Consider the following 24,933-nt stretch of genomic DNA (forward strand, 5'->3'; position numbering starts at 1 on the left):
ATTTGATTTTTAGATATTTAACTTTTATATATTTTTATAAAATATAATTTTACATATTATTTAACCAAGCAGGCATTTTATTTTTAATATAAAGAAAATTCATAAAAAAAAAATAAAAAAGCCCTGAATTCTGTGTACCGTTATACTTCTACTATATACACACATATGTATACATTTTAATATATAAAAACACTGCTGCTTTATAGAGTAAATAAGGAACAAGCGACAGATTTTAGACAAAGTGATAGACAACGCATCAAAATACAGAAAAATTATGACCTCAGGAGTGCAGAAGAATTCATGTAGACCTCCACGGATTGAAACCGAACTAATAAAACAAGCAATTTTTTGTTTAAATTAATGCTATTGCTGATACAATATACTTTGTTGTACATTTCTCCTTTATACACTACTACAAAGCAGAATTAAAGGTAATGGAGAACTGAACAGAGAATAAAGTTTTTAAATCGGGGCCTTGTAGAGGGGTTGGGGGGGGGGGGGGTTTAAAACACCACTACCACCACCACATAACACGTTTTCGACTGATCAAATTTGTGCTCGATTTAACGCAGAACGCCGCAGTGGATTCAAAAGTACAAAATGAAGGATTACAGAATTTCTATGGACATTTGACCACACCCACAGTGAACCAAAAACCCACCCCCTAGAAAATCAACCTTTATCTTCCAAACACACACACACACACAAAACACCTGACTCTGCCGGCACAGCCGCAAGGCCAGGAAGTGGTGAAGGGGGTAGAGATAATTCCTTCACCTGTGTACACACACACACACCAGCAGAATGTCTCTCCCTCAGACACACAATAATGGTTGTTTTTTTTTACACCTTAAACAACAAAATGTTGCGCCCTACAGAAACATTAGTTGATCTAATTGTCGACTTTCTAACTAACGCAGCTAGCGGTCCAGTTTACTCTCATCTTCCTAATTCATAAGGAATTTGTTTAAAACCAAGAGATTAGGAGGCTTCTCATGTACCTAAAAATAGTCCCGTTTTTAAATAAAATAAAAAAAAATTGTATTTATTTATTTATTTATTATACCTGCAGTGATTCAATACACTACATGAACAAAAGTATTGGGACACCTGACTTTTCCAGTCGCATGTTGCGTCTTCTCGAAACCTTTACCACACAGACGAAGGCACACGCTTGTATACGAGTCTTTGAAAGTGGAGAAAATCTTCAGTTTTACCTTCACTTGAACTAGCAGCTTCAAACCTGCTCCAGCATGATGATGCCCCTGCGTACAAAGCCAGCTCCATTAAGATCTGCTTTCCATAAGTTGGAGTGGAAGATCTCCTGCTATAGAGCTCTAAACATTACTGAACACCTTTGGGATAAAAGTGAACGTGGACTGCACCCTCCAGGCCTCCTCACCTCACCTACATCTGTACCTTGTTTACTAACACGCTTTTGGGTGGAACATCTTTTCAGAAAAGTGGAGGTTGTCATGGTTGGAAAGTCGGGCGTCCCAAAACTTTTGACAAACACAGTAAATATGCGCTACATGGTCAGATGCCTTTATCTAGAGAGACTTACAACTGAGCAGTTGAGGGTTAAGTGGACTTGCTCAAGGATCCAGCTGTGGCTGCTTGGTGGTGCTGGGATTTGAACTTGTGGCATTTCTGATCCAGAAAAAAAGGGAGGGGAAAAAAAAAAACTGATCGATTCCGAACACATTTGACTCAGAGTGGGACTTTTCTGTATTGTAACCCGACCCCCGCCCAAATCCAACCCCAGGGCTGTTTCCATGTCACCCCTTTCTACATGATCATTTTCATAAGAATATGCCGAAGCTTCTAGTGACAGATCGGCTCCCTCCTGAGGACGCGTATACACACAAACACACACACCTGTGGCCACGCCCACCAGGATATGTAAATACTCTGTTCCAAGGAAAACGGATCTGAGTGTGAACACCAAACACCAGCAAAGGCTCCAACCAGCCTATTTCTTCATCACTTTATCCACACGGTGCTTTCACCTGTCTGTGTGAAGGAGGAGGAGGGACTGATGGAAAGCTCGTAATGCTGTAAACAAACAGGAAATGTAATAAAGTGTGTACATTTTTTTTTTTTTTTTACACAAACGTCTACTTGGTAAATGTTTAACAGTCGTTTGCAAAAAATAATAATAATAATAAATAAATAAAAATTACATTTAATTATTATAAAAAAGAAAATTTAACTGCTACGTGAATATGACGTATCGCAATACTACGGAGTCCTGAGAGTGGCATAGAATACAGATTAACATGGCAGAGGTAGAGCTGTAACTTCCTGGAGAAATAACAGGAAAAAATGTGTTTTATTTTCTCTTTTTTTTCTTCTCATTTTTTTTTTTGTTGTCACAACCGCAATTCTTTTTGAATTTTCTGCATCTCGTATCTATAAAAGCGAGCGGATTGGGACTTCATTATTATTTCGTATTGTTAATGCACATAGTGTCAAATATAATCTAAAAAATCTTTCTATTAATTCACAGTGTGTTCTGATGTCAGATATGGATTTTTTTTTCAGAAAAAAAAAAAATTTATGGTGCAAGTTTAGGATTTTTTTTTTTTTTTTTTTTTTACTAATTACCCAAAACATATTCAAGGTTTTCTTTGTATTTAAAAATAATAATGTAATAAAAAACATTAAAGCATCCAGTCAGTTTGTAACATTTTACCATGTAGAAACGATAAATAATTAATATCGCCCGAATGTGTCGGGACATTGATGAAACAAGTTCTGCCATGTCAGCTATATGACCAGCTTCTCTTTATTCTAGTGGTCTTGATGCTCATGCAGTATGAAGCAGACTTCTCATGTCATAAGTGGGGATGGGTGGGGTGGGGGGTGCTGACACTGGAGACTTCAATCAAAAAACGATAAATTACGTAAAAAAAACAAAAAAAAAAACACGATTTATAAAATATATTTTAGATATATTAGAACAAGTGCATGGATTTAAACTTTGGATTGATCTTCAAACCAATCAGAACTGATCATTCGACAAAACACGTATACATGAGCAAAAGTATTGGGACACCTGCCGTTTCCACCCGTATGTGGTTCTTGGTTAAACTCTTTTGAAAACGCGATTGCGTTGTATCATTGTGTCTTTGAACTAGGAGATCCCAACCTGTTCCAGCAAGACTGTGCGCCCCAGCACCATGAAGATCTGCTTTATATGGGATGGACGGGAAGATCTACTGCTAAAGAGCTCTAACCCTTTGGGATGAATGTGAACAGCACCTCTGGCTTCTTCACCTCCCCTAACACGCTTGTGGCTAAAAGAATGAGTGCAAAAATCTCCACAAAATCTACTGGAACATCTTCCCAGAAGAGTGAAGGGATTATAACGGGATTGGATGTTCAAAAAGCAGGTGCATTTAAGGTATTTGGCAGACGCCCTTGTCTAAAGCGACTTACAACCAAACAGTTGAGGGTTAAGGGCCTTTTCTTAAGGGGCCAAGCAGTGGCAGCTTGGTGGTGCTGGAATATAAACTTCCAGTCCAGAGTCCAAAGCCTCAACCACTGAGTTTCCACCTCTCCAAAAAATAAAAAAAAGAGACCCACATGGTCAGATATACAAAACGGTCCTCAGTATAGTGTTTTAAACTCCATTTTTTTTTTTCCAGATCAAAAAGATCTCTCTGAGATCTCTCGTTACTCTGACATCCCACAACATTCCTGTTGGAATGGGCGCGTAAATATAAGCAAGTTAGACAGAGAAAACACACACACACACACACACACACACACACACACACACACACACACACACACACACACACACACACACACACACACACACACACACAAACACACAAACACACACACACAAACACACACACACACACACACACACACACAATCACACTCCAGCCAACTCTCAGGAACTCTGAAATCCAGCTGGGGGAGCTGTTGCAACACAGGACATTACAGCAAAAGTACAAATAAAAAAAAAAATAAAAAAAGGGGGAAATACTCTGTTCTTTTAAACAAAAACAACATGCATCTGCCACAAGTTGGTGTTTTGTGTGTGCGAGTGTACAGTCGCTTTGGGATCACAGGAGGGGAATCCCCACTCACCATTCACATCTCTCTCATACACATCAACTCCACCACTCAGGTGGTGGTACACTGAAACAGCACTTAATTAGAGGTTTAAACACACACACACACACACACACACGTGTGTATGTATGTGTGTGTAGTCCAGGCAGGGATGTACCCAGAAACCACCAACATACAAATGACTAACCAGAAAAAAAAAAAAACATTAAAAAGAGCGAGTGCGCGGTGGTATGATGAACATTCGCAGTTTGAACAACGGGTCAATTCTCTCCATCTCTTTCTCTCTGTGCGTTTTTTCTGGGTCTTTCTCTCACTATGACCAATTTAGAGAAACTTTGCACTGTTTCAGAGCATGACATATCTGCATTTCAGCAGAACCCACAAAGTGCAAAAAACCGAGGGAAATGCAACAGCCGAGGGCCAGCTGTCACAGTCACTTTTTCCTGTGTAGGTGGCAAAAATAAGAAAGTACGAAGAAAAGAAAAAAAAAAAAAAAAAAAAGAGCGTAAAAAAAAGAGGAATGGAAGAGAAGCCAAAGGTGGTCAGATGGCATCAAGACAGCGATGGGAGGGGTGAGAAGTGTTGGAGAAGAGAGACACAAGCAAAGAGCAAAAAAAAAGAGAGAGATTGACCAAGAAAGATAAGGGAGGAACAGAAGAGGATGCAGAGGAAGAGAGAGAAATATGCAGAGACCAACAGACAGAGGGTGGGGGGGGGGGCAAGGAGGAAGAGAGAGACAGACAGACAGACAGATGTGGATTGAAAAAAAGATGATTAGATAGATAGATAGATAGATAGATAGATAGATAGATAGATAGATAGATAGATAGATAGATAGATAGATAGATAGATAGATAGATAGATAGATCTAGTGAGAGTGAGACAAACAGACGCAGAAAAACAGGAGATAAACAGGAATGTAGACAGACAGACTGAGACACTGATCGAGTGAGTGAGAGACTTAGAGAGATAAATGAAGACAGACAAAATAGAGAAATAAAAACAGAAAAGAAATACAACGATGAACGTAAGACTCACAGACAGATAAAGTGAGAAAGTGCGTGAGAGAGTGCGTGAGAGAGTGCGTGAGAGAGCGCGTGAGAGAGCGCGTGAGAGAGCGAGTGAGAGAGCGAGTGAGTGAGAAAGTCTTAGAGTAAAAGCGAGATATGCAGATAGAGAGAGAAAACAAAAAGAAGTAGACAGCAAGAGAGAGAAAATGAGAGAGAGAAAGAGACTTAGAGAGAGACATACAATGTGAGAAAGGATAATGCTAAGCCAGAGAGACAGAGTGTGAAAAAAAAAGAGACAGCCGCTACAGAGTGATATAGAAGTGTTTGTGTGTCTGTGTGTCTGTGTGTGTGTGTGTGTTTTCTCTGTCTAACTTGCTTATATTTACTTTCACTATATGTTTAAGAGATATGATGTACAAGTCATGCCTGTAAAGCACGGATGAACTGAACCGAGAGAGCGAGAGAGAGAGAGCGAGAGAGCGAGAGAGAGAGAGAGAGAGAGAGCGAGAGATCGATGCCATCTCTGTGCTCAAATGCAGTCTTTCCTGTTTTTACCCACGTCTCACTCAGTACACAGTGTTAAAAAAAAAAAAATTTAGTCCGCCTCAGATCTCACATCCTGGCATTAATAATTCAGCAGAAGGCGTCGAATTTCACGGTTTCCAACACGGACTTTGGGTCTGCACGGATCCGAGCATGGGGATAAAAAAAGAAAAACGAACGTGCTCGTTCTGACGTGAAAAGAAAGGGTGAACAGACTTTCAGCTGACTTTCAGACACGTATACTCTACATGCAAATGAAGGAAAGATAAATAAATAAATAAATAAATAAATAGCCTCAGTGTATCGAATTCTGAAGAGAAAAGCCCTGAGGAAGCCCAAGTGTATTCTCAAGTATTGTTAAACGAGAGAGAGAGAGAGAGAGAGAGAGAGAGAGAGAGAGAGAGAGAGAGAGAGAGAGAGAGAGAGAGAGAGAGAGAGAGAGAGAGAGAGAGAGAGAGAGAGAGAGAGAGAAACACAACCTTCAGGGTATGAGCTCTACACATCAAACACCAAAATTTACACCTTATCTATATTTATATCTCTATATAGGAAGGAACGTTGAGAGGAACTGGACTCAAAACCGTCATGAGAAATAATTCCCTTCTCCCTTCTTAACATTCTGTGTATTTGTTGACTGGTCACTAATTACAGACCTGGTCCCAGCGTTGTAGCGGAACATAACAGATACTACAGCGAAGCGAAAAGGTTGTGATAATCGCACAAGTCTCCGCCCACCCCGTGGTCATACTGGGAGTCCGACTCAATTCTGTAAACGTCTGATAACCTTCACGGTACAAAGGTCTCGCACAGATTTAAAAAGCAAAAGTATCGGGACGCGCGACTTTCCCAGTCGTATGCGGTTCCTTTTAAAACCACATTAAGTTTTTCCCTTCACTTGAACTAGGAGACTCAAACCAAAGCAAACTCCATGAAGATCTGCATTACATGGGTTCAGGTGGAAAATCTCCTACTGCGAAAGTGAACGTGATCCCAGGTCTCCTCGCTTCGCCCACCTGAACGCGTGTCCACGAACACACATGCTTAAATCTAGTGGAACATCTTCCCGGAAGAGTGGAGGAAGTCATGAGAGAAAAGTGGGACTCAATATGGGGAATGTGATGCTCGAAAAGAACATATTTCCAGGTATCTGCAATATAGTGTCTGACTTTTTTTTTTTTTTTTTTAGCCAGAACTATTATAGAAAATGAATCAAATTCGATAGGGTGGAAATCTTTCGGAAGGAGTCTCCAGTTTCAGTCCCGTCTCACAGGCAGTACATTTTCCACTGTGGGACTCCCTGTTTCTCACCAACAATTGTTTCATGTTTTTATTTTTTTGTTTTTTATTGTGACAATAAATAACCTGATGTAAACAAGTGTTCTAGAGCTTCCACATGCACCCAAACAAACAAAACATTCTAATGTGTTCTTTTTCCTGTTGTATGACAATTTCAGGTGGAAAATGGAATTGTTTTGTTGGAATTTATTGTTCAGATCAAATATATTGAGATCCCTGTGTTGAACTATTTACTAAAGATACTGTGAAACCTGGTTTGGGTCTTAGTTTCTCTAGAAAAACTGGTAGAATGAGAGGTTCATGATTGGTGTTGTTTAGAACCGGGTCTAAAGCAAGCTTAAAAAGAACAAAAAACACGACAGCGAATAGGTTTTTTAGTAGGAGGGGCATAGCGGTACACAAAATTCACGCTTCAGTGAAGCGCCTGCTTCTCGTTGTATTTTTTATTAAATTAAAGTCGTTTATTAACATTTGTAAGTAAAATGGCAACTTGGTAAAACCAAATTTCTCTTTTTTTTTTTTTAGGATTTATTATTATAAAAAATTAAATATATAAAAATAAAAAAGAAGCGCAAAACAAAATTGCTTGTCGTTTTTAAGTTTGTAAATAACAGTTAACATTTTTTAAAACAATTTTCACTAAAAAAGTCGAATTTGTTAATAAAAAAAAAATAAATAAATAAATAAATAAAAAATAAAAATAAGGACGCGCAAAACAGAATGGTTTGTCTTTTATTATTATTATTATTATTATTATTATTATTATTATTATTAAAGTCGTTTATTAACATTTGTAAATAACTACTTTTTATTTATTTTTTATTTTTTGAAACAATTTTAAATAAAATGCCGGCTTGGTAAAAAACTTTTTATTTATTTATTAATTCTTTTTATGATTTAATATAAAAAATTTAATATATAAAAATAAAATGTAAGTCAAATCAATGCAATACACCTTTTTATTATATTGATTAAACTGTGTAATCGATTAAATTGCCACAAATTAAATTGAATAAATAAAATTTGATAAATTGAAAAACTTAAATAGTTTACATTTGTTAGACCCCATTTGGGTAATGCGCATGTGCGTGTTTTACATTTAATAATGAATTTTCTAAAAGATAAGATTTATTTACTTATGCGAATCACGAGACTGGCAGTAACTCTAGTTTCTTATTTATGCCACTTGCATTTCGGTGCGAATACGTGCACCGTTACACTGCTTGATTCAAGCCTTAGCTAGATAAAGGAAATAGAACCTGACACTAATTATAGGCTATAATACATGGACAAAAGTTTGTGAATACTTGATATGTGCTTTTTAAACATCCCGTTCCATATTTAGTCTCCGTTTTGCTGGTGTAATAATCTTCACTCTTCCGGGAGGAGAGATTTTAGTGTGCGCTTGTGGAGAATCGTGTGAAATTCGGCTGTTACTGATGGAGGTGATGTGAGAAGGATTGGGGTGCAGATGGTTCCAGTTCATGCCAAAGTGGTTCAATAAGGTTTAGCGCTCTATAGCAGAAGATCTTCCCCTCCAACCTGTGTGAAGCAGATGATCATGGTGCTGGCTTTGTGCACAGGGGTATTGTCATGCTGGAACAGGTTTAGCTCTCCTAGTTCAAACAAAGCAAGACTTGAATCATCCAAAGACGTCCTATACGATTGTGTTTCCCGACTTTGTGGTAACTGCTTGGGGAAGAACCGCATACGGATGTAAAAGTCGCACAGGTTTTGTTCGTATAACCCTTAGACTCATACGTCACACATTTTGAAACACCTTTTTATATATATATAAATAAAAACGTGTCATTGTTACACAAGAGGGCCATTAGCACTTGAAATAGTTCAGCCTAGGTCAAACTGAACACCTCGTGAACATCTGAAACATCTTAGCTTGTGGTTGGTCATGTACACCGCAGCAAAAACCTGAGCTGAGGTTATCCAGAATGCTCTTGGGTGTGTTTACACCTCAGTGTGGCCTGCCGGAACGCACGGTGTTGCATACACACAAACACGCATGGTCATGAATATGTGATAAACAACATTACACACCCATTAACACGCTTTGGGTTACAACAACCACACACACACACACACACACACACACACACACACACACCAGCACCCACATCGACCCAACCCATGCAATCACACATACGAATCTCAGAATATGAAATCTTTATTTCGGTATATACACAAAACCTCAGGCCTACGCCCACATCAATCAAAACCAATCTCAACTGCACATCGGTGCGTAAAAAGAAAAAAAAAATTTTTTTTTAAATGAGCAGGCTTCAATAGCATGGATTTATAATCAGAATAAAGGTTAAATTTCCTTTTGTTTAAAAAAAAAAATAACAAAAAAAATCATATAAATGGATATAAACTGAATTTCAGGTGTCTCCCAACACCTAAAAAAATGATGCTCTCTTTAGTTGTTTTTTTTTTTTTTCCTTTTTTTTTTAAGTTCTGTGGTGAACCTGAAACGTCCCTGACATCGAAATATAGGCGGCAGCTGCACGTACGATTTTTATATTTTTTGTGTGTGTGTGTTTCTTATTGTTTTCGTTTTCCCGTTTGTCTCCTGCGATTGTTGATGGCGTTATTAAAATACCAGAAAAATATTCTGTCTATAAAAAAACAGTAACAAAGATCAAATCCAAAAAACATCAAAAATCAGTTTAAAAACCTGCATCAATAGAACATTAAAAAGATTAGGAGGGTTTTTTTTTTCCAAAGTTACAGATATTCGATTAAGAATATTGGAAATATGAATCTAAGTTTAAAAGTTTATAAGGTATCAGTCTCGACACTAGTCTCTGGTGAACGCTTTCTTCTGGTTGGCTCTGACAACGTCGTCGGGAGACGGCGTGTCGAAGGAGAACGGACTGATGTGATACAGGGGCGGACCCTGAGCCCGTTCTTTCGATCTTGCCGTGCAGTACTGGGAAACCCGATGCCCCGCTCTGCCACACTGGCTCTGCCTTCTCCTCATCTGCACGCACATGGTGAGCGCGAATACAGACGGCTCTGCGAAAACGCTTAGAGGGGCCGAGCATGGCGATTTTCCGGCGGACTGGGGAGGAGTTGAAGGTTCGGGCGATGTCTGTGACATCAGGACGCTCAAATCGGCGTGTTGGGGTTGAAGGGATTGTTTAGCCTGGACTGATTTCCATTCTCGAGTTTTGGGAGGCGTTTGGCAGCGCGTCTGGTTTTGAAGCTTAGCATTGAGAAGGTCTGACAAAGACGGCATTGCGGAAAATCCGGGAGGAGGAGCTTTAGGAGAAGGTTTGGGAAGGGGGAGTGGATTTGGAGGCAAATTGTTGAGACTGAGTGGATTCGGTGGATTAGCTGCGAGCTGCAGGCTTGGCAAGGAGCTAAAAAGTTCAGGACTGTTACTCTGATGCTCCCGAATCAGCTCAGCCAACGAGGGGCTCCCACCTTCAGCACTGACCCCAAAACCTGGTGCCACACCCACGTCCACTGGCTTACTAGGCTGCCAGGAGGTACTTAGACTCCCTAGTGAGACAGGCAATGCTGCAACCACTTTAGAGTCTTGCAGGGACAAGGTACTCAGGTGCAGGAGGCTGGGGGCGGGGCTTACAGAGCTGAGACTGCTCAGGCTGGGGGTAGGGCTTACAGAGCTGAGACTGCTCAGGCTGGGAGGAAATCCGAGCCAACGAGAGAATGAAATACCAGTTCCTAGGTGAAGACTGGAGGAACCTAAGATATTTGGACTTTCATGTTTACACTCATGCTCAGCTATTAACTGAGCCAGACATGAGCTCGATTCTGACATGGCAGCAGAAATCCGACCGCGGTCCTTCGGCTCGTTCTGCGCTAAAAGATCGCAGAGGCTGTACGGAAGCCCCGAATGTGTCGAGTTTACGTGTGTGACCCTATCAATGTTATGTGGTGTGGAAAGAGATAAGGCTCCTTACCTTACGAGGGCCAATTGTATGCAGAGAGAATCGGCATGACGAGGAGGTGGAGGACGAGGAAGACCGCAGGCAGCCGTACAACGGTTGAGATCGGACGGAGAGACAAAACAAAAAGGCAATACGTTACTCGGGTCAATATTAAATAAAAGTTATAGGATATCGAGTATTGAATATAAATATTAAATATTTATAAAAATGTATTTCTTTTTAGGTGACTTGCTGAACTTGGAGCTCAGGAGATCGCCCCGAACTGAATGAAAGCTTGAAAGGAAGCGTCAAAAGGTGTCCCTGAAAGGCTTTTCTAACTAACCTGCTAATAGCTAATATTAAGCCAAGTGATAAATATATCAAAACACTATGTTTACATTATACAAACAAAAGTACTGGGAAACCTGGCTTTCCAGCTGTATGTGGTTCTTCCCCCAAAATCTGCTTTACATTTGTTGGAGTGGAAGATCTCCTGCTATAGAGCTCTTAACCCTACTGAACACCAATCAGATGAATGTGAACGCTGACCGCACCTCAGGCCTCCTCACATCACCTACATTCACTACCTGACTTTACTAATAGCTGAATGAATCTCATACTTATCTCTACAAGAAAACTCCCAAATCTAGTGGAACATCTTCCCAGAAGAGAGCAGGTTATTATAAAAAAAAGTACTGAAGTACTGAATTGGAAATCGTGTTATTATTTTTGAATAAAAAAAATAATAAAGAAATTGTTTTGATTGTCGGCTGTGTTGTATATTTTGGTGCTGATTTGAGATTTGGCGCGTCGGTAAAACAAAAGTTTAGCGATTGAAAACTTTTTCGGTGTGGTTTATAATTTTTTTTTATATCTGAGTAAAGAAAGGACGTCATGAATAAATGTGTGTTGAAGGTTTTGATTTCGCCTCGTATTTATTTATAAAAATGTATAAAAATGGTCAAACTGAAATGCGCGCTGCATCAATCACACGTTATGAAAATCAGCGCCGTTAAAAACAATTTTATGGCGGTAATTTTACACACACAAGATATATATTTATATTACATGTAGGGAAGCAGTAGCTTAGTGGTTAAGACATTGGATTTCTGATCTGAAGGTCATGAGCTCAAATCCCAGCACCACCAAGCTACTAAAAATGGGCCCTTGAGCAGGGCCCTTAACCCTTAAACCCACAGCTCAGTTGTGTCGATGAGATAAGTAAAACTCGCTCTGGATAAAATGCCGCAAATGTACATTTAACGAAACATTGCAAACTATTCAATCATGTCAAATGTCACAGGAGTCATTAATACTGCTGAGACACGACACAAAAATCTGAGATCTTAAAAGTTTGTCCTCTTTTGGAAAGCCCCTGAAGTTCGGACAAGGTCCGCTGAGACGTACCCCAGACTGGGGGCGTGTACCTTTCTGTGGTGGAGGAAGGGTTTTGGGCGGGGCCGCCTGCTCGCTGTTGCTTCCTGCAGACAGAATGGAGTCGAGAGCTCGGTGAGGATCGCAGTCGAACTTCAGAGCCGCCTCGCTCAGAGTGGAGTCAGGCACCGAGTCTCCCAGCACTGTCCTCATCTGGTCCAAACAGGAGTACAGACGACCTACACACACACACACACACACACACACACACACACACACACACACACACACACACACGCTTCAGCTTGAACAAAAACATGTCAAAAACATAAGCCCTCATTCTGTGTATCTTGGCCATATTTTGGCTGAAATACAAGGACACGTTTTACACACACATACACAGCCATCATTATGACACTTTCATCAGCTCCACAGGAACATCTGCAACATTTCCCTTACAGGAGCCTCGCGCTTATGTCGAACTATTACAACATCCTTCGCTGCAACTAAACTTCCCGTGAAACAGGAGTTTCTCGAACCGTGCCAGAACCGTCACGAGACGATTTCACATCACACACAGATCAGTGAAAATATTTACAACACCAGAAAACTTCAGCCATTGATTTTCACAAAAACATCAATAAATACTAAATGAAAAAACTTTTTAAAAAATCGTAGGGGGTCAAAAAAATCCAGTCTTTTGTCTTCCTGAAACCAACACCATCAGTTAGAATTAGTGATGGCTGGAACAAAGAATTTAAATTAATTTTACTTTATAACTAAATACAAATAATTATAAACAATTTACTGACTACGGAGTTATTTTTCACTCTACTACACTTCGGAAAAATGGGTCATTTGCACTGAGCTTATTACTGCCAAATAACTGCACGTCCTATACAACAATAATATAATATCTATACATGTGCATGTTTATCTGTAGGCATATATCGGAATGCACAAGCCCAATTAAAAAAAAATTTAAAAAAATGTAAATAAAAATGACTGGCAAATTTTATAAACCAATATTTTATTCACAATAAACCATATTAAAAACATATCAAATGTTTAAACTGAAAAAAATGTACCATATTAGGGAAAAAAAAAAGTGGGAAAAAAAGTAAGTGTTATTAAAATTGAACATTTTGCAACCAATTAGGTTAACAACAGGACTAAAGAGGATAGGGACCACCCGGCTTGTTGTTAGCGTTCAGTTAAAAATCTGCATCTCTGATGATCTGATGATATGCAAGAGTGGAATTGCACTTTGCACAATTCTTACTTTATACTGCATCTAATACAATAGCATGTCTTTGTAGTATCTAGACCAGGGATCAACAAACTTTTTGAAACTGAGAGTTCCTTCTTGAGGACCGATTAATGTGAAGGGCTGCTATTTTAAAACACACTTCTAAAATAATTTTGCTCAATTTACCTTTATTTATATGTCATTATTAATAATCAATGATATTCATCTATTTAAGGACACCGATCAATGTTAATGATTTCTCACAAGAATCATCAACAATGATTTAACAAGATAGGAAACTGATAAATATCAATATGTAAAACTTTATTTCTATAAATCTCTGCAAGTATTTACATTTCCAAATGATCACTTCTACAACATTTTCACTAGCCACTAACAATTTTGAACAAATCATGCACTACGTTGCATCATGTTTGTACAACTTATCAATTACGTAACATACAAAAAAAGTGTTAGTTTTTTTTTTTGGGTTCTTTTTATATTCACACCAATGCAAGTGTGATTTAAAAAAGAAAAGCAACAAAAATGTAGATGCAGCTTACTGTTAAGTGGCACTATGGTGAGCTATTTTTCTAAAAGGCCATGTTGGTGACCCCTGATCTAGACCGTTTAACATTCGGTGAATCTTGTAACAAAAAACGCAACAAAGGAAACCCATAACTGTTGAGTAGCTAGAATCCTGTATCAGACACATATGGAAACTGGTCTCCTCATTTTCCAGATGTATACGGACAGAAGATGTGATGCTACACACTGATAAACTTTTTTGAGACGTGCTGCAGTCATCAAATAAAAATAAAAATTTTTTTTGTAAAAATGGTGGATATGATCATTTCTTTAGCTTTATTGTGGAAAGAACATGGAGTTATGAGATTTGGCAAATCGTTTGGCACATTGTTCCTAACTTATTTTTTGGCAATGGTTATATAAATGTATAAATCAATATTTGTATGTTTATAAATAAATAATTACTGCCATTTCCCTGCTGAAACACAGACATCTCCTACTTTTGATGAACTCGTGTTAACACGTTTTATGTATCCTGTACTGGCAAAAGTATTGGGACACCCGCCGTTTCCAACCATATGTGGTTCTTCCTCAAACTGTTACCACAAGGTTAGAGGCACGCAGTTGTAGAAGATGTCTTTAGATGTGGTAGCATTCAGTTTACCTAATATAGAGTGCTAAGCCAATGAAAAAACTTTGGAACACCTCCTCACCTCACCTACATCAGTACCTCACTTTAACACCCTTGTGGCTGAAATATAATGAAACATCTTTCCAGAAAAATGGAGGTTAATATAACAGCAAAAGAGGACTAAAGGTGGAATGAGACATTTAAAAAGCACACCAATCATATGCTCAGCTGTATTTTCTTCCTGGTAGACCGTGGCCCTCTTTTGTCAGAGGAATTCTCTATACTGCACGCCCTGTATTTTTTTTGTCAGTTAATTGCACCTTGCATCAGCGAGTCGAGCGTCTGCGTGACGGCGGGCGAGGTCGGCATCTCCTCGCCATCCTCGTGTTCTTCCTCCTCCTCCAGGGGCTCTACCTGCCGCGTCTGCCTCGAGTCCCGGCACGAGTAAATGAACTCAGCCGCTGTAGAAATCGAGCACAAACACCAGGAAACATCACCTGTTAGAACTTAAAATTCATTCGGATAAAAGAACAGAATGCACTCGGTTTGTAACTAAAGCTGACGTGAAACGTTTTTTCCGATTCCTGCTTGCCAAATTAGAGACGTCTGAAAAGTCTTGGCACCCTGTTAGGGGAATTTTGTACTGCGTGAACACTTGGGAAGCGATACGGATCCTTTTGTGTTTTATGTACAACTTCAAACATTTCTGTGTGAATGAGTGAATGAATGAATGAGTGAATGAATGAATGAATAAATGAATGAATGAATGAATGAATAAATGAATGAATGAATGAATGAATGAATGTCTTCTTAAATGCAGACAACTGGTAAAAGTGTGCTTTAATAAGTAGGGAAGTTAAGTTGAACATACCTTTAAAGAGAATTTTATATTAAATGTAACACACACACACACACACACACACACACACACCCACACACACACACACACACACACACACACACACACACACACACACACACACACACACACACACACACACACACACACCTGTATTATCCGAATGGGCTCTAACAGAAGTGAACCAATGACATTTTTCCATTCATTTCATTTAATTTAATCAATTACGGAAAACATCTAAAACAAATTGTTTTTATTTTATTGTTTTAAATGACGTTTTCGAGAAACTTTTAATTCCCGTACAACGCTTTAGGACGCCGTCTGTGCTGGAGAGTAAATTTATTCTTATATACTGTAAAGTTTATACATTGCGGTAGTGTAAATTGCACTGTTTTGCTCAATTATGTACTGAAATTTGTTCAGTTATAAACAGTACACTACCTCACTACCTTTTTTTTTTTTTTTTTTTTTTTAAGTTACCAGCTGTCACTGTAACGCATCTCCATCTGAAGTCGGGGACTACTTGCATTTTCTATACCCAGTGCTGACTCTCCTTTTCTGTGGTAATTTAGCGTCGCAAATCGCCTCCGAAAGTTTCCTTCCAAAGCCCATCCTGTATCTCACAACAGTTTCGGTGCACAAGGAGAGGAACGCTGACACTGAAATGACTCACAGATGTGGTTTACACAACACAGGTTCATCTCCTGGAGATCCACTTACGCTGCACCTTTTCATTTCTAAATCAGGCTCTTTGTTTTTCATTAAAATCATGTAAAAAACAAACAAACAAACCCAGATGCACGATATCGATCTTTATAATGAGGGTCATGATGGTATAATTATATCAATGACACTTTCATAACAGTGACATTGTATTTTCTCAGACATTTTTTCTTTGTGTCTCCCTGTACACCCAATTTTGACACCAACCAAGTCACCAACAGTGTTGCAAGCAAAGCACCTCCACACCATCACACCTCCTCCTTCATTCTTTATCGTGGGAACCACACAATCAGGAACCATCTGTTCACCCTCTGTCCTCAGTTTGCCACTAATCCATTCCATGTCTTTTTTGGCCCAAACAAATCTTCTGCTTGTTGTTCTTCCAAAGAAATAATTTCTTTGCTGCAATTCGACCAGAAAGGCCTGACTCACACAGGCTCTTCTGAACAGTAAATGTTGGAATATATCTGCCACTTAAACTCTAACTTATAAACTTATCCGCTGCAGCAGAGGTAGCTCTGGGTCTGCCTTTTAATGGGATGGTCGTGGAATGAGGAGAAATATTGCAGTTATTATTGCATGCAAATGTCCCTATATTATTAAAGGAAATTACAGAATTTAAAATAAATCTTTAAGCAAATGTCCTTTTTTTTCTCCCTGTTTTTTTTTTTTTTTTAATCGCTCATTACAGTGGACACCTCCATGAACGAGAGGGTGGGTGAAAAAACGTGACAAGAATTTATCAGCAAATCTTCCAGGACGCTGTAGACTTTGAGGTGCGGACGTAAGGTATTGATAAAAGCGCGCTTTTGTCGCGAATTGTTTTTTTTATTTTCGTCAGTCGATCTAAATGGAATCAGCAGACGCCTGTGCACAATCTTGTCACAATTAGGTGTTAGAGCTGAAATTAAATCTCATCACTACAATCTTTTTCTTTTACCTTTTAATTCTCAAACACATCTGATTCGCACTACTTACGTACGCAAAAAGCCAGGGGGATTCCGAAGACAATAATTTGTGAACCTGTGCTTTAAAAAGGGATGAAACTTGGGATCGATCTGTTTAATCCGTCTATTAGGGATGAGCGTGATTCAGGATCAGGGTTTGATTTTTATATGTATATATATATATTCAATATCACCACAATATCATACCAGTCGCGGGCGAGATGCAGTAGTCATCGTCTACAGAGTGTCCGTAAATATCGTCGTCCTCAAAATCTGTTGGTTAAAACAGATAAGGGATAAGACAAGAGGGTAAAGAAGAGAAGATCAGAACTTTAATAGAGATGTACTTTTTTTTTTTTAATTATAATAAAAATATAGAATTTAAACTGATTCACAAAAATAATAAATATACATTTAAAAAAATATATGTATTTATATGTAATATTTGTGACAGTTTAAAAAGGTCAGAGAGATTTTATAAATGTCTAATTAAAGCTTTCATTAAATGTCCCATACTTTAGCTCTTTACTTAGCTAGTTAACGTGATGCTAAACTAGCAGTCCAGACCTTCAGGAAACAAAGAACTTCATTCAATTTCATTCCTCAAACACCTAAAAATATCAATGCTGCTTCTGAGAGACTCCTCAAATGCAGGTATCTATAATAAACCCAGCCACCTGCTGCTTAGCCACTTAGCAAAGTTAGCAAAAATGCTAGTTAGCCTCCTTACTAGCTAGTTAACAAGTCCAACTCAAACCAAAAAAACAGACTGACAGTAATCACCTTCGTCGTAATTATACCCTCGGACATTCCTGTGGCGAGACATTTTTACTATAAATTCAGTTTATTTCTCTGTTTGGTTTTTTCTCGGGCTACAAAGTTGCAGCCAAAGTGTCCATGGGCATAATATTGACGTAAGCACCTCACTGCAGTACAGCCGCCATGTTGCCTCGGAGATCTGCGCATGCGCACTGCCACCACGTGACCCTATAGGCTTTCAAATAAAAAGTCGGATTCGAAAAAAAAGGCTGAACACGTGACCTGGGCCACACTGTACGAGTGTTGGAAAGATTTTTATTTTTATTTTTTTGAGTCATTTCGTTCATTTCGTTCCTCTAATCAGAAATTATATAAATTTCCAATGAAAATGAAAATATGACAATGGAGCTACTGATAAACAGATCAAAAAGCTCACATCCTGGTTCTTTAGTTAGTTAGTTATTAATTTAATTCAATTCTTTTTTATTTGTGTTGCGCTTTTAACAATGAACATTGTCTCAAAGCAGCTTTACACAGATAATGTAGTGATAAAGGATGAATATCTTCTTTATAATTGTGAGTTTGTCCCTGACGAGCGACTGTGGTGAAGGAAAAACTCTCCAAAATGGCATAAGGAAGAAACCTTAAGAGGAACCAGACTCAAGAGGGAACCCATCCTCATCTGGGTTGCACCGAATGTCCATTTATTAAAGCTGTTGCAGGGTACAGTGATGGTGATCAGATGCAAACTGTAGTCCTGAGTCAGTGTAGCAGACTGTTGACATTAACTACAGTCCAAATCCATCCTCAAAGCTCCCGTTCTTTCTCCGAAATTTTACGAAACCACTCAAGGTGTTGATGAGAAACCATCCCCAGCTGCACAGAGTGGCCTCCAAGCGAAGAGAACACTATCCAGAAGCAGGCCTGGACGAAGTGGGAAGATCTTTTTATCACGTGACTTCCATAATGTCAAGATTCGGACCAAAAAAAATCCTAATCGCCTATGGGAGTCATGTGTCAAAAGGACAAACGATTTGGATCGAAGGACTCATGAGATGAACTACTCAATTAAATTTCCTGTGTAATGCACTGCATAGCGTCTATGGGAGTCACGTGATTAAAAAAATAAACGATTCGGATTAGAAGGATCAATGATGAGATGAACTACCCTATTCTGTTTCCTGTACATAACCTACGAAGATTTTGCGATTTTTGGCTCGAGTAATTACAATACATTCACAATGTGTGGTAGAGTTTAGCGATATAGAACTACACAAACATACAAACTCCTCTTTTGTTTCCAAACTCTGTAGAAAAAAAATGGTAGTCACATTAAATAAAAAAAAAAAAAAAGAATCTGTTCATTTCTTGGTCGATCTTGACGTTTGTCAAAAACTTGGTCCCAACAGAAAAGTAAAGTTTCTAATTCTACTATATTCTACATTCATTCTTTCATACGTCTGTTTGCTCGTTCAGTAAGTGAGAATCCACTAAGAGAGTGCATTGGAAACCCAACATCAGAGCTCAGGATCAATATGGAGACCCTGGTGCTGTAAAGCAACTTGTCACTGCTGTAGATTACAACATACAACTGAGAGAATATAATGTTTGAAGAATTTGTTCAAGCAATTTCTAATCGTTATCATAGACTCTGGCTACTGGTTGGAAAATGACGTCACTGCCTGGGCATTAACAAAACCCTAAATCCTTAATTGCTCCATATGTGTCCTACCTCAGCTCTTATCCTGCTTCCACCCTGCTGGGAAAATTCTGTACTGTACTCATGTTCATCATGTGCAATATGGATAATCTCTAGATGCAAAAGAGTGATATCAAGGTTGAAGAAAAATTCCCCATGTAATAGTTATCTCCCAGTGTCGATTAATTGTCCCACAGCTGCTGCACTTTGCCTATTCCTGGAAACCACCTTAATCCCCCCACCTCCTCCTCCACCTCCTCCAAGGCCTCCACTTATGCGCACTTATGTTTTCTCCACCAGAACGTTTGGCACAACTGGTTAGAAATAGAAAATCATTAGTCAGTACAGATTACAGACTCCAGCAAATGAACGTAAAAACCGGTCAAGTCAAGTCAAGCAGGCTTTATTGTCATTCCACCTACATACAATGCAGTAGACAGTGAAACGAAACAACATTTCCCACAGGACCAAGATGTTACTTCAGTCAATATAAATGAACAGAATGAACACAGAACTTTTCAGAGCGTACACTTTCCACCAACCAGCATCAAAAACACAGACTGATAAGAGTATCTTCTAAAAGAACATTCGTGCTTATTGCTCAGGAACAGTTCTAGAGACTTTTAGAATCTATGCTAAAGTGCATTAAAGCTGTTTCGGAAACTCATGGTGGTCAGATAACTTACTAAGATGATTACTAACACATTATGGATGCGCAGGCCCTGCAAAAAAAACACAGCGATACTCAAACTTTCCATTAGCTCTGGACCTTAAAATACAACCACACTATCCAGATGAATCAGAGTGTGTGTTTGTGTGTGTGTGTGCTAGCGCGAGTGTGTGTGTATGTGTGTGTGCGTGATTGATCTTCCCCAGCAGTCTGCAATCTTTGCTGAAAGGTGTCATTCACATCTGCATGACATTTGACACTTGAGTGCAGGTCTAAATTTAACGTGGAACAAAAAAAAAAAGAAAAAAAAAAGAAAAATACGACACCTGCAGCACACACACTCGAGTTTGAGGTGCACTTGCCTGATGCTTTCACAAACTGACCTAAATACACTGACAGTGAAGAATGAACAAAATGAGAATGTGAGAGAAAGTGACAAAGAGAGAAAGAAAACAGAAAGAGCACAACGGAGAGAACATTTAAATCACACTGACATTTAAAGTGCTGTGAGAAAAATACTATGAATGAGAAATATTTGTAAGGGAAGAATCAATCATTTTCCGAAGCAAACATGACCTTGAGTGCTAATATATATATATATACAGTGAGGAAAATAAGTATCTGAACACCCTGCTATTTTGCAAGTTCTCCCACTTAGAAATCATGGAGGGTCTGAAATTGTCATCGTAGGTGCATGTCCACTGTGAGAGACATAATCTAAAAAAAAAATCCAGAAATCACAATATATGATTTTTTAACTATTTATTTGTATGATACAGCTGCAAATAAGTATTTGAACACCTGTCTATCAGCTAGAATTCTGACCCTCAAAGACCTGTTAGTCTGCCTTTAAAATGTCCACCTCCACTACATTTATTATTCTAAATTAGATGCACCTGTTTGAGGTCGTTAGCTGCATAAAGACACCTGTCCACCCCATACAATCAGTAAGAATCAAACTACTAACATGGCCAAGACCAAAGAGCTGTCCAAAGACACTAGAGACAAAATTGTACACCTCCACAAAGCTGGAAAGGGCTACGGGGAAATTGCCAAGCAGCTTGGTGAAAAAAGGTCCACTGTTGGAGTAATCATTCGAAAATGAAAGAAGCTAAACATGACTGTCAATCTCCCTCGGACTGGGGCTCCATGCAAGATCTCACCTCGTGGGGTCTCAATGATCCTAAGGAAAGTGAGAAATCAGCCCAGAACTACACGGGAGGGGCTGGTCAATGACTTGAAAAGAGCTGGGACCACCGTTTCCAAGGTTACTGTTGGTAATACACTAAGACGTCATGGTTTGAAATCATGCATGGCACAGAAGGTTCTCCTGCTTAAACCAGCACATGTCCAGGCACGTCTTAAGTTTGCCAATGACCATTTGGATGATCCAGAGGAGTCATGGGAGAAAGTCATGTGGTCAGATGAGACCAAAATAGAACTTTTGGGTCATAATTCCACTAAACGTGTTTGGAGGAAGAAGAATGATGAGTACCATCCCAAGAACACCATCCCAACTGTGAAGCATGGGGGTGGTAGCATCATGCTTTGGGGGTGTTTTTCTGCACATGGGACAGGGCGACTGCACTGTATTAAGGAGAGGATGACCGGGGCCATGTATTGCGAGATTTTGGGGAACAACCTCCTTCCCTCAGTTAGAGCATTGAAGATGGGTCGAGGCTGGGTCTTCTTACATGACAATGACCTGAAGCACACAGCCAGGATAACCAAGGAGTGGCTCTGTAAGAAGCATATCAAGGTTCTGGCGTGACCTAGCCAGTCTCCAGACCTAAACCCAATAGAGAATCTTCAGAGGGAGCTCAAACTCCGTGTTTCTCAGTGACAGGCCAGAAACCTGACTGATCTAGAGAAGATCTGTGTGGAGGAGTGGGCCAAAATCCCTCCTGCAGTGTGTGCAAACCTGGAGAAAAACTACAGGAAACGTTTGACCTCTATAATTGCAAACAAAGGCTCCTGTACCAAATATTAACATTGACTTTCTCAGGTGTTCAAATACTTATTTGCAGCTGTATCATACAAATAAATAGTTAAAAAATCATACATTGTGATTTCTGGTTTTTATTTTTTAGATTATGTCTTTCACAGTGGACATGCACCTACGATGACAATTTCAGACCCCTCCATGATTTCTAAGTGGGAGAACTTGCAAAATAGCAGGGTGTTTAAATACTTATTTTCCTCACTGTATATATATATATATATATATATATATAATTATTATATAGATCAGTGGCAGGCAGTGAGGGCCAGCAAAGCTTTCTCTGTTGGCCTAAACACTATCAGAAGCACTGTCCTACATTCTAATATTTGTTCCATGAAATTATATTAATTTATTCCCAACATTTTATTCTCTTCATTTCGTAGCATTTCTTTTGGCTGCACTGCTTCCAGTACGTGTATGTGGATGTTCGATTTTTTGTCAGATCAGATTTTAACCTCTATGTGCTGCCATGTTAATCTAATCTGCCCAGGGCCTTCAAAGTCAGTACTGCTGGCCTTTTTACCTTTGAGAATATTACCAATGGCTCTGTTTCTTTAACCAATCAGATTTCATACTCTCCTCACAGGGCGGCTCGCTGGCCCAGAATAGTGTCAGCATTTTTCCATCCTCTGTTTGGTTGGTCAGAGGGAAATTGTTACAGCCAAGTTTGACTGGCAAACACGTGTGTAGCTCTGCACACATTATGAGTTAGACTTATTTATGCCTACGGAGGAGGAGAAATTTATTTGGTCTCTGACATACTTAAAAATCCATTTTGAAGAAAAGCTAGACATCGTGAGGAGGTCGGCCAACCCCGATGCTAGCTCGCGTGTCTCAGCTCGGGAAAGGGTTTGTTCTCCACTTTCAGACCAGTGAATACGAGCGGTACCACTGGATTACAGCCTCTGAGGAGCGGTGCACATTATGAGTCTGAATCTCTGGTGAGTAGATTGTGTTTAGTTTACATTTTTAATGTTTTTGTCATGTTATTACAAATATTGATTCTGAACTGCTCCAGATGTTGTAGGTGCACAGTTGAGGTTGTAGTGTAGAGGTTTGGAGTCTTAACTGGGTTTCTTGTTTAGTAAAATTGTTTTCACCTCCATATGTGAAATGTCTCTCTCTGTAATGCCACACATTGTTATATTGTGTTTTTGTATTGTATTGATGGTTTCTATGGCCTAGGTACCAAATGCACGGCCCGCCACTAAGATATATATATAAATAGACCAAATATATCCTAAGATGTTTTTCATTTATTTAATATTAGATATTATTAGATATTCGCATCGGTGCAGTGGCATAAAAGTTAACGCTGCTTTATTGCTTTATTCTTTATTAATGATGCTATATTTTTATTATTCAGAAAATGACCACTATTTTGTGACCAATATTTGATATGCAGATCGATTTCTCTCAGCACCGCTGCTGCCACGTGAATATGACGTATCACAACTCTACGGAGACCGAGGCGTGTCCTGAAAGTCACACAGAATACAGATTAACATGGCAGAGGCAGAGCTGGAGACCGAACAGAAAAATAATGTCTGGTTTTATTTAAAAATTATTCTTTTTTGCACTACAAAGGCCTGTTTGTAAAAGGGTCATACGCTAGAAGTCAGAAGGCACTTGAGTAATTTGATGAGTCTGTCGGAACCAAAGAAATAAAACTTTCTGTACCATATTGAATTGCATAACATTGTTTTCCATCGCATCGTATCACATTAAATTGCATTGAATTGTGTTGAATCGAATCGAAATCGGATCCCACTGCAACGTAATAGGGGTGAATCGCATGCCTAGTGGAGCCATGCGTTCCTTAAAGTGTACACTGACACGATTATTTCAGCTCTACTATATAGTCAAACACATTTCTGACTCGGTCACGTTGGATCTGAAGTCTATCCCAGGAACACTGCGAATGGAGCAGGAAGGCACTCTGGATGAAATGGGATTCGGGTCCTATCACAGGGCACCATTTACACGCTTGCATACTTTTTTCATGTACCGGAGCCAATTTGTCATAGACAATGCAACAGTATGGTGTTGGAAGGGTGAAAGGACAAAAGAACCAGAGGGAAACCCATGTGAGCTCAGCGACAGTAACCTTGAGCTTGAAAAAAAGTAGATATAATACTAATGTATATTAATAGAAACGATTAAGCATGTTTGTTTTTGCATCTGTGCATGTGTGTGTGTGTGTGTGTGTGTGTGTGTGTGTGTGTGTGTGTATTGACTTCCCTAAAATCTGCTATCCACTCAGAAGTGACAATAAGCACGCACTGTTAGAGCAGAGAGAGACAAAGTTCAACTTCACGCCTCATAATGTGTATAGGTGTGTGTGTCTGTGTGTGTCAGTGTGTGTCTGTGCCAGTCCCCATGGCAACCCATACATGATGTTCAAGTGACAGACTTTGGTATAACGGAAACAAGTAATAGTGTAAATCCCCTATCTCACACTATCAGTCTAATCAAAATTGCCAACTCACTCACTGTTACATGCACAGACGCTGCACCTGCTCTGGATCAATATTATCCTTTTTCTATCATTTAGAGCACAACAGTTATTTGTGTGCTAGAGCGCTGCACTCTTACACAATTACCAATTTCCCAGGTAGTCCTGCTGCATTCCTGCTCTTCCTA

The 24,933-nt window shown here is 39.2% G+C and overlaps 1 protein-coding gene across 2 annotated transcripts in view; it reads right to left on the reverse strand.

The window, feature by feature from the left end:
* hbs1l (HBS1-like translational GTPase) overlaps positions 1-18,157 on the reverse strand; it is a 46,324-nt gene extending 28,167 nt beyond the window's left edge. Inside the window, exons 1-4 of one of the 2 annotated variants that reach the window (XM_083520908.1) lie at positions 17,944-18,157; positions 17,368-17,433; positions 14,952-15,092; positions 12,277-12,462 (exon numbers count right to left, since the gene is read on the reverse strand). In XM_083520908.1, coding sequence (XP_083377034.1) covers positions 12,277-12,462; positions 14,952-15,092; positions 17,368-17,433; positions 17,944-17,986 — 436 coding nt within the window. In that variant the 5' untranslated portion in view covers positions 17,987-18,157. The remainder of the gene's footprint in view (positions 1-12,276; positions 12,463-14,951; positions 15,093-17,367; positions 17,434-17,943) is intronic. The other variant, XM_083520909.1, reaches the window with a different exon arrangement.
* Positions 18,158-24,933: the final 6,776 nt, after the last annotated feature.

Source organism: Silurus aristotelis (assembly GCF_946808225.1).
Source record: "Silurus aristotelis genome assembly, chromosome: 19".
Lineage (NCBI taxonomy): Eukaryota > Metazoa > Chordata > Actinopteri > Siluriformes > Siluridae > Silurus > Silurus aristotelis.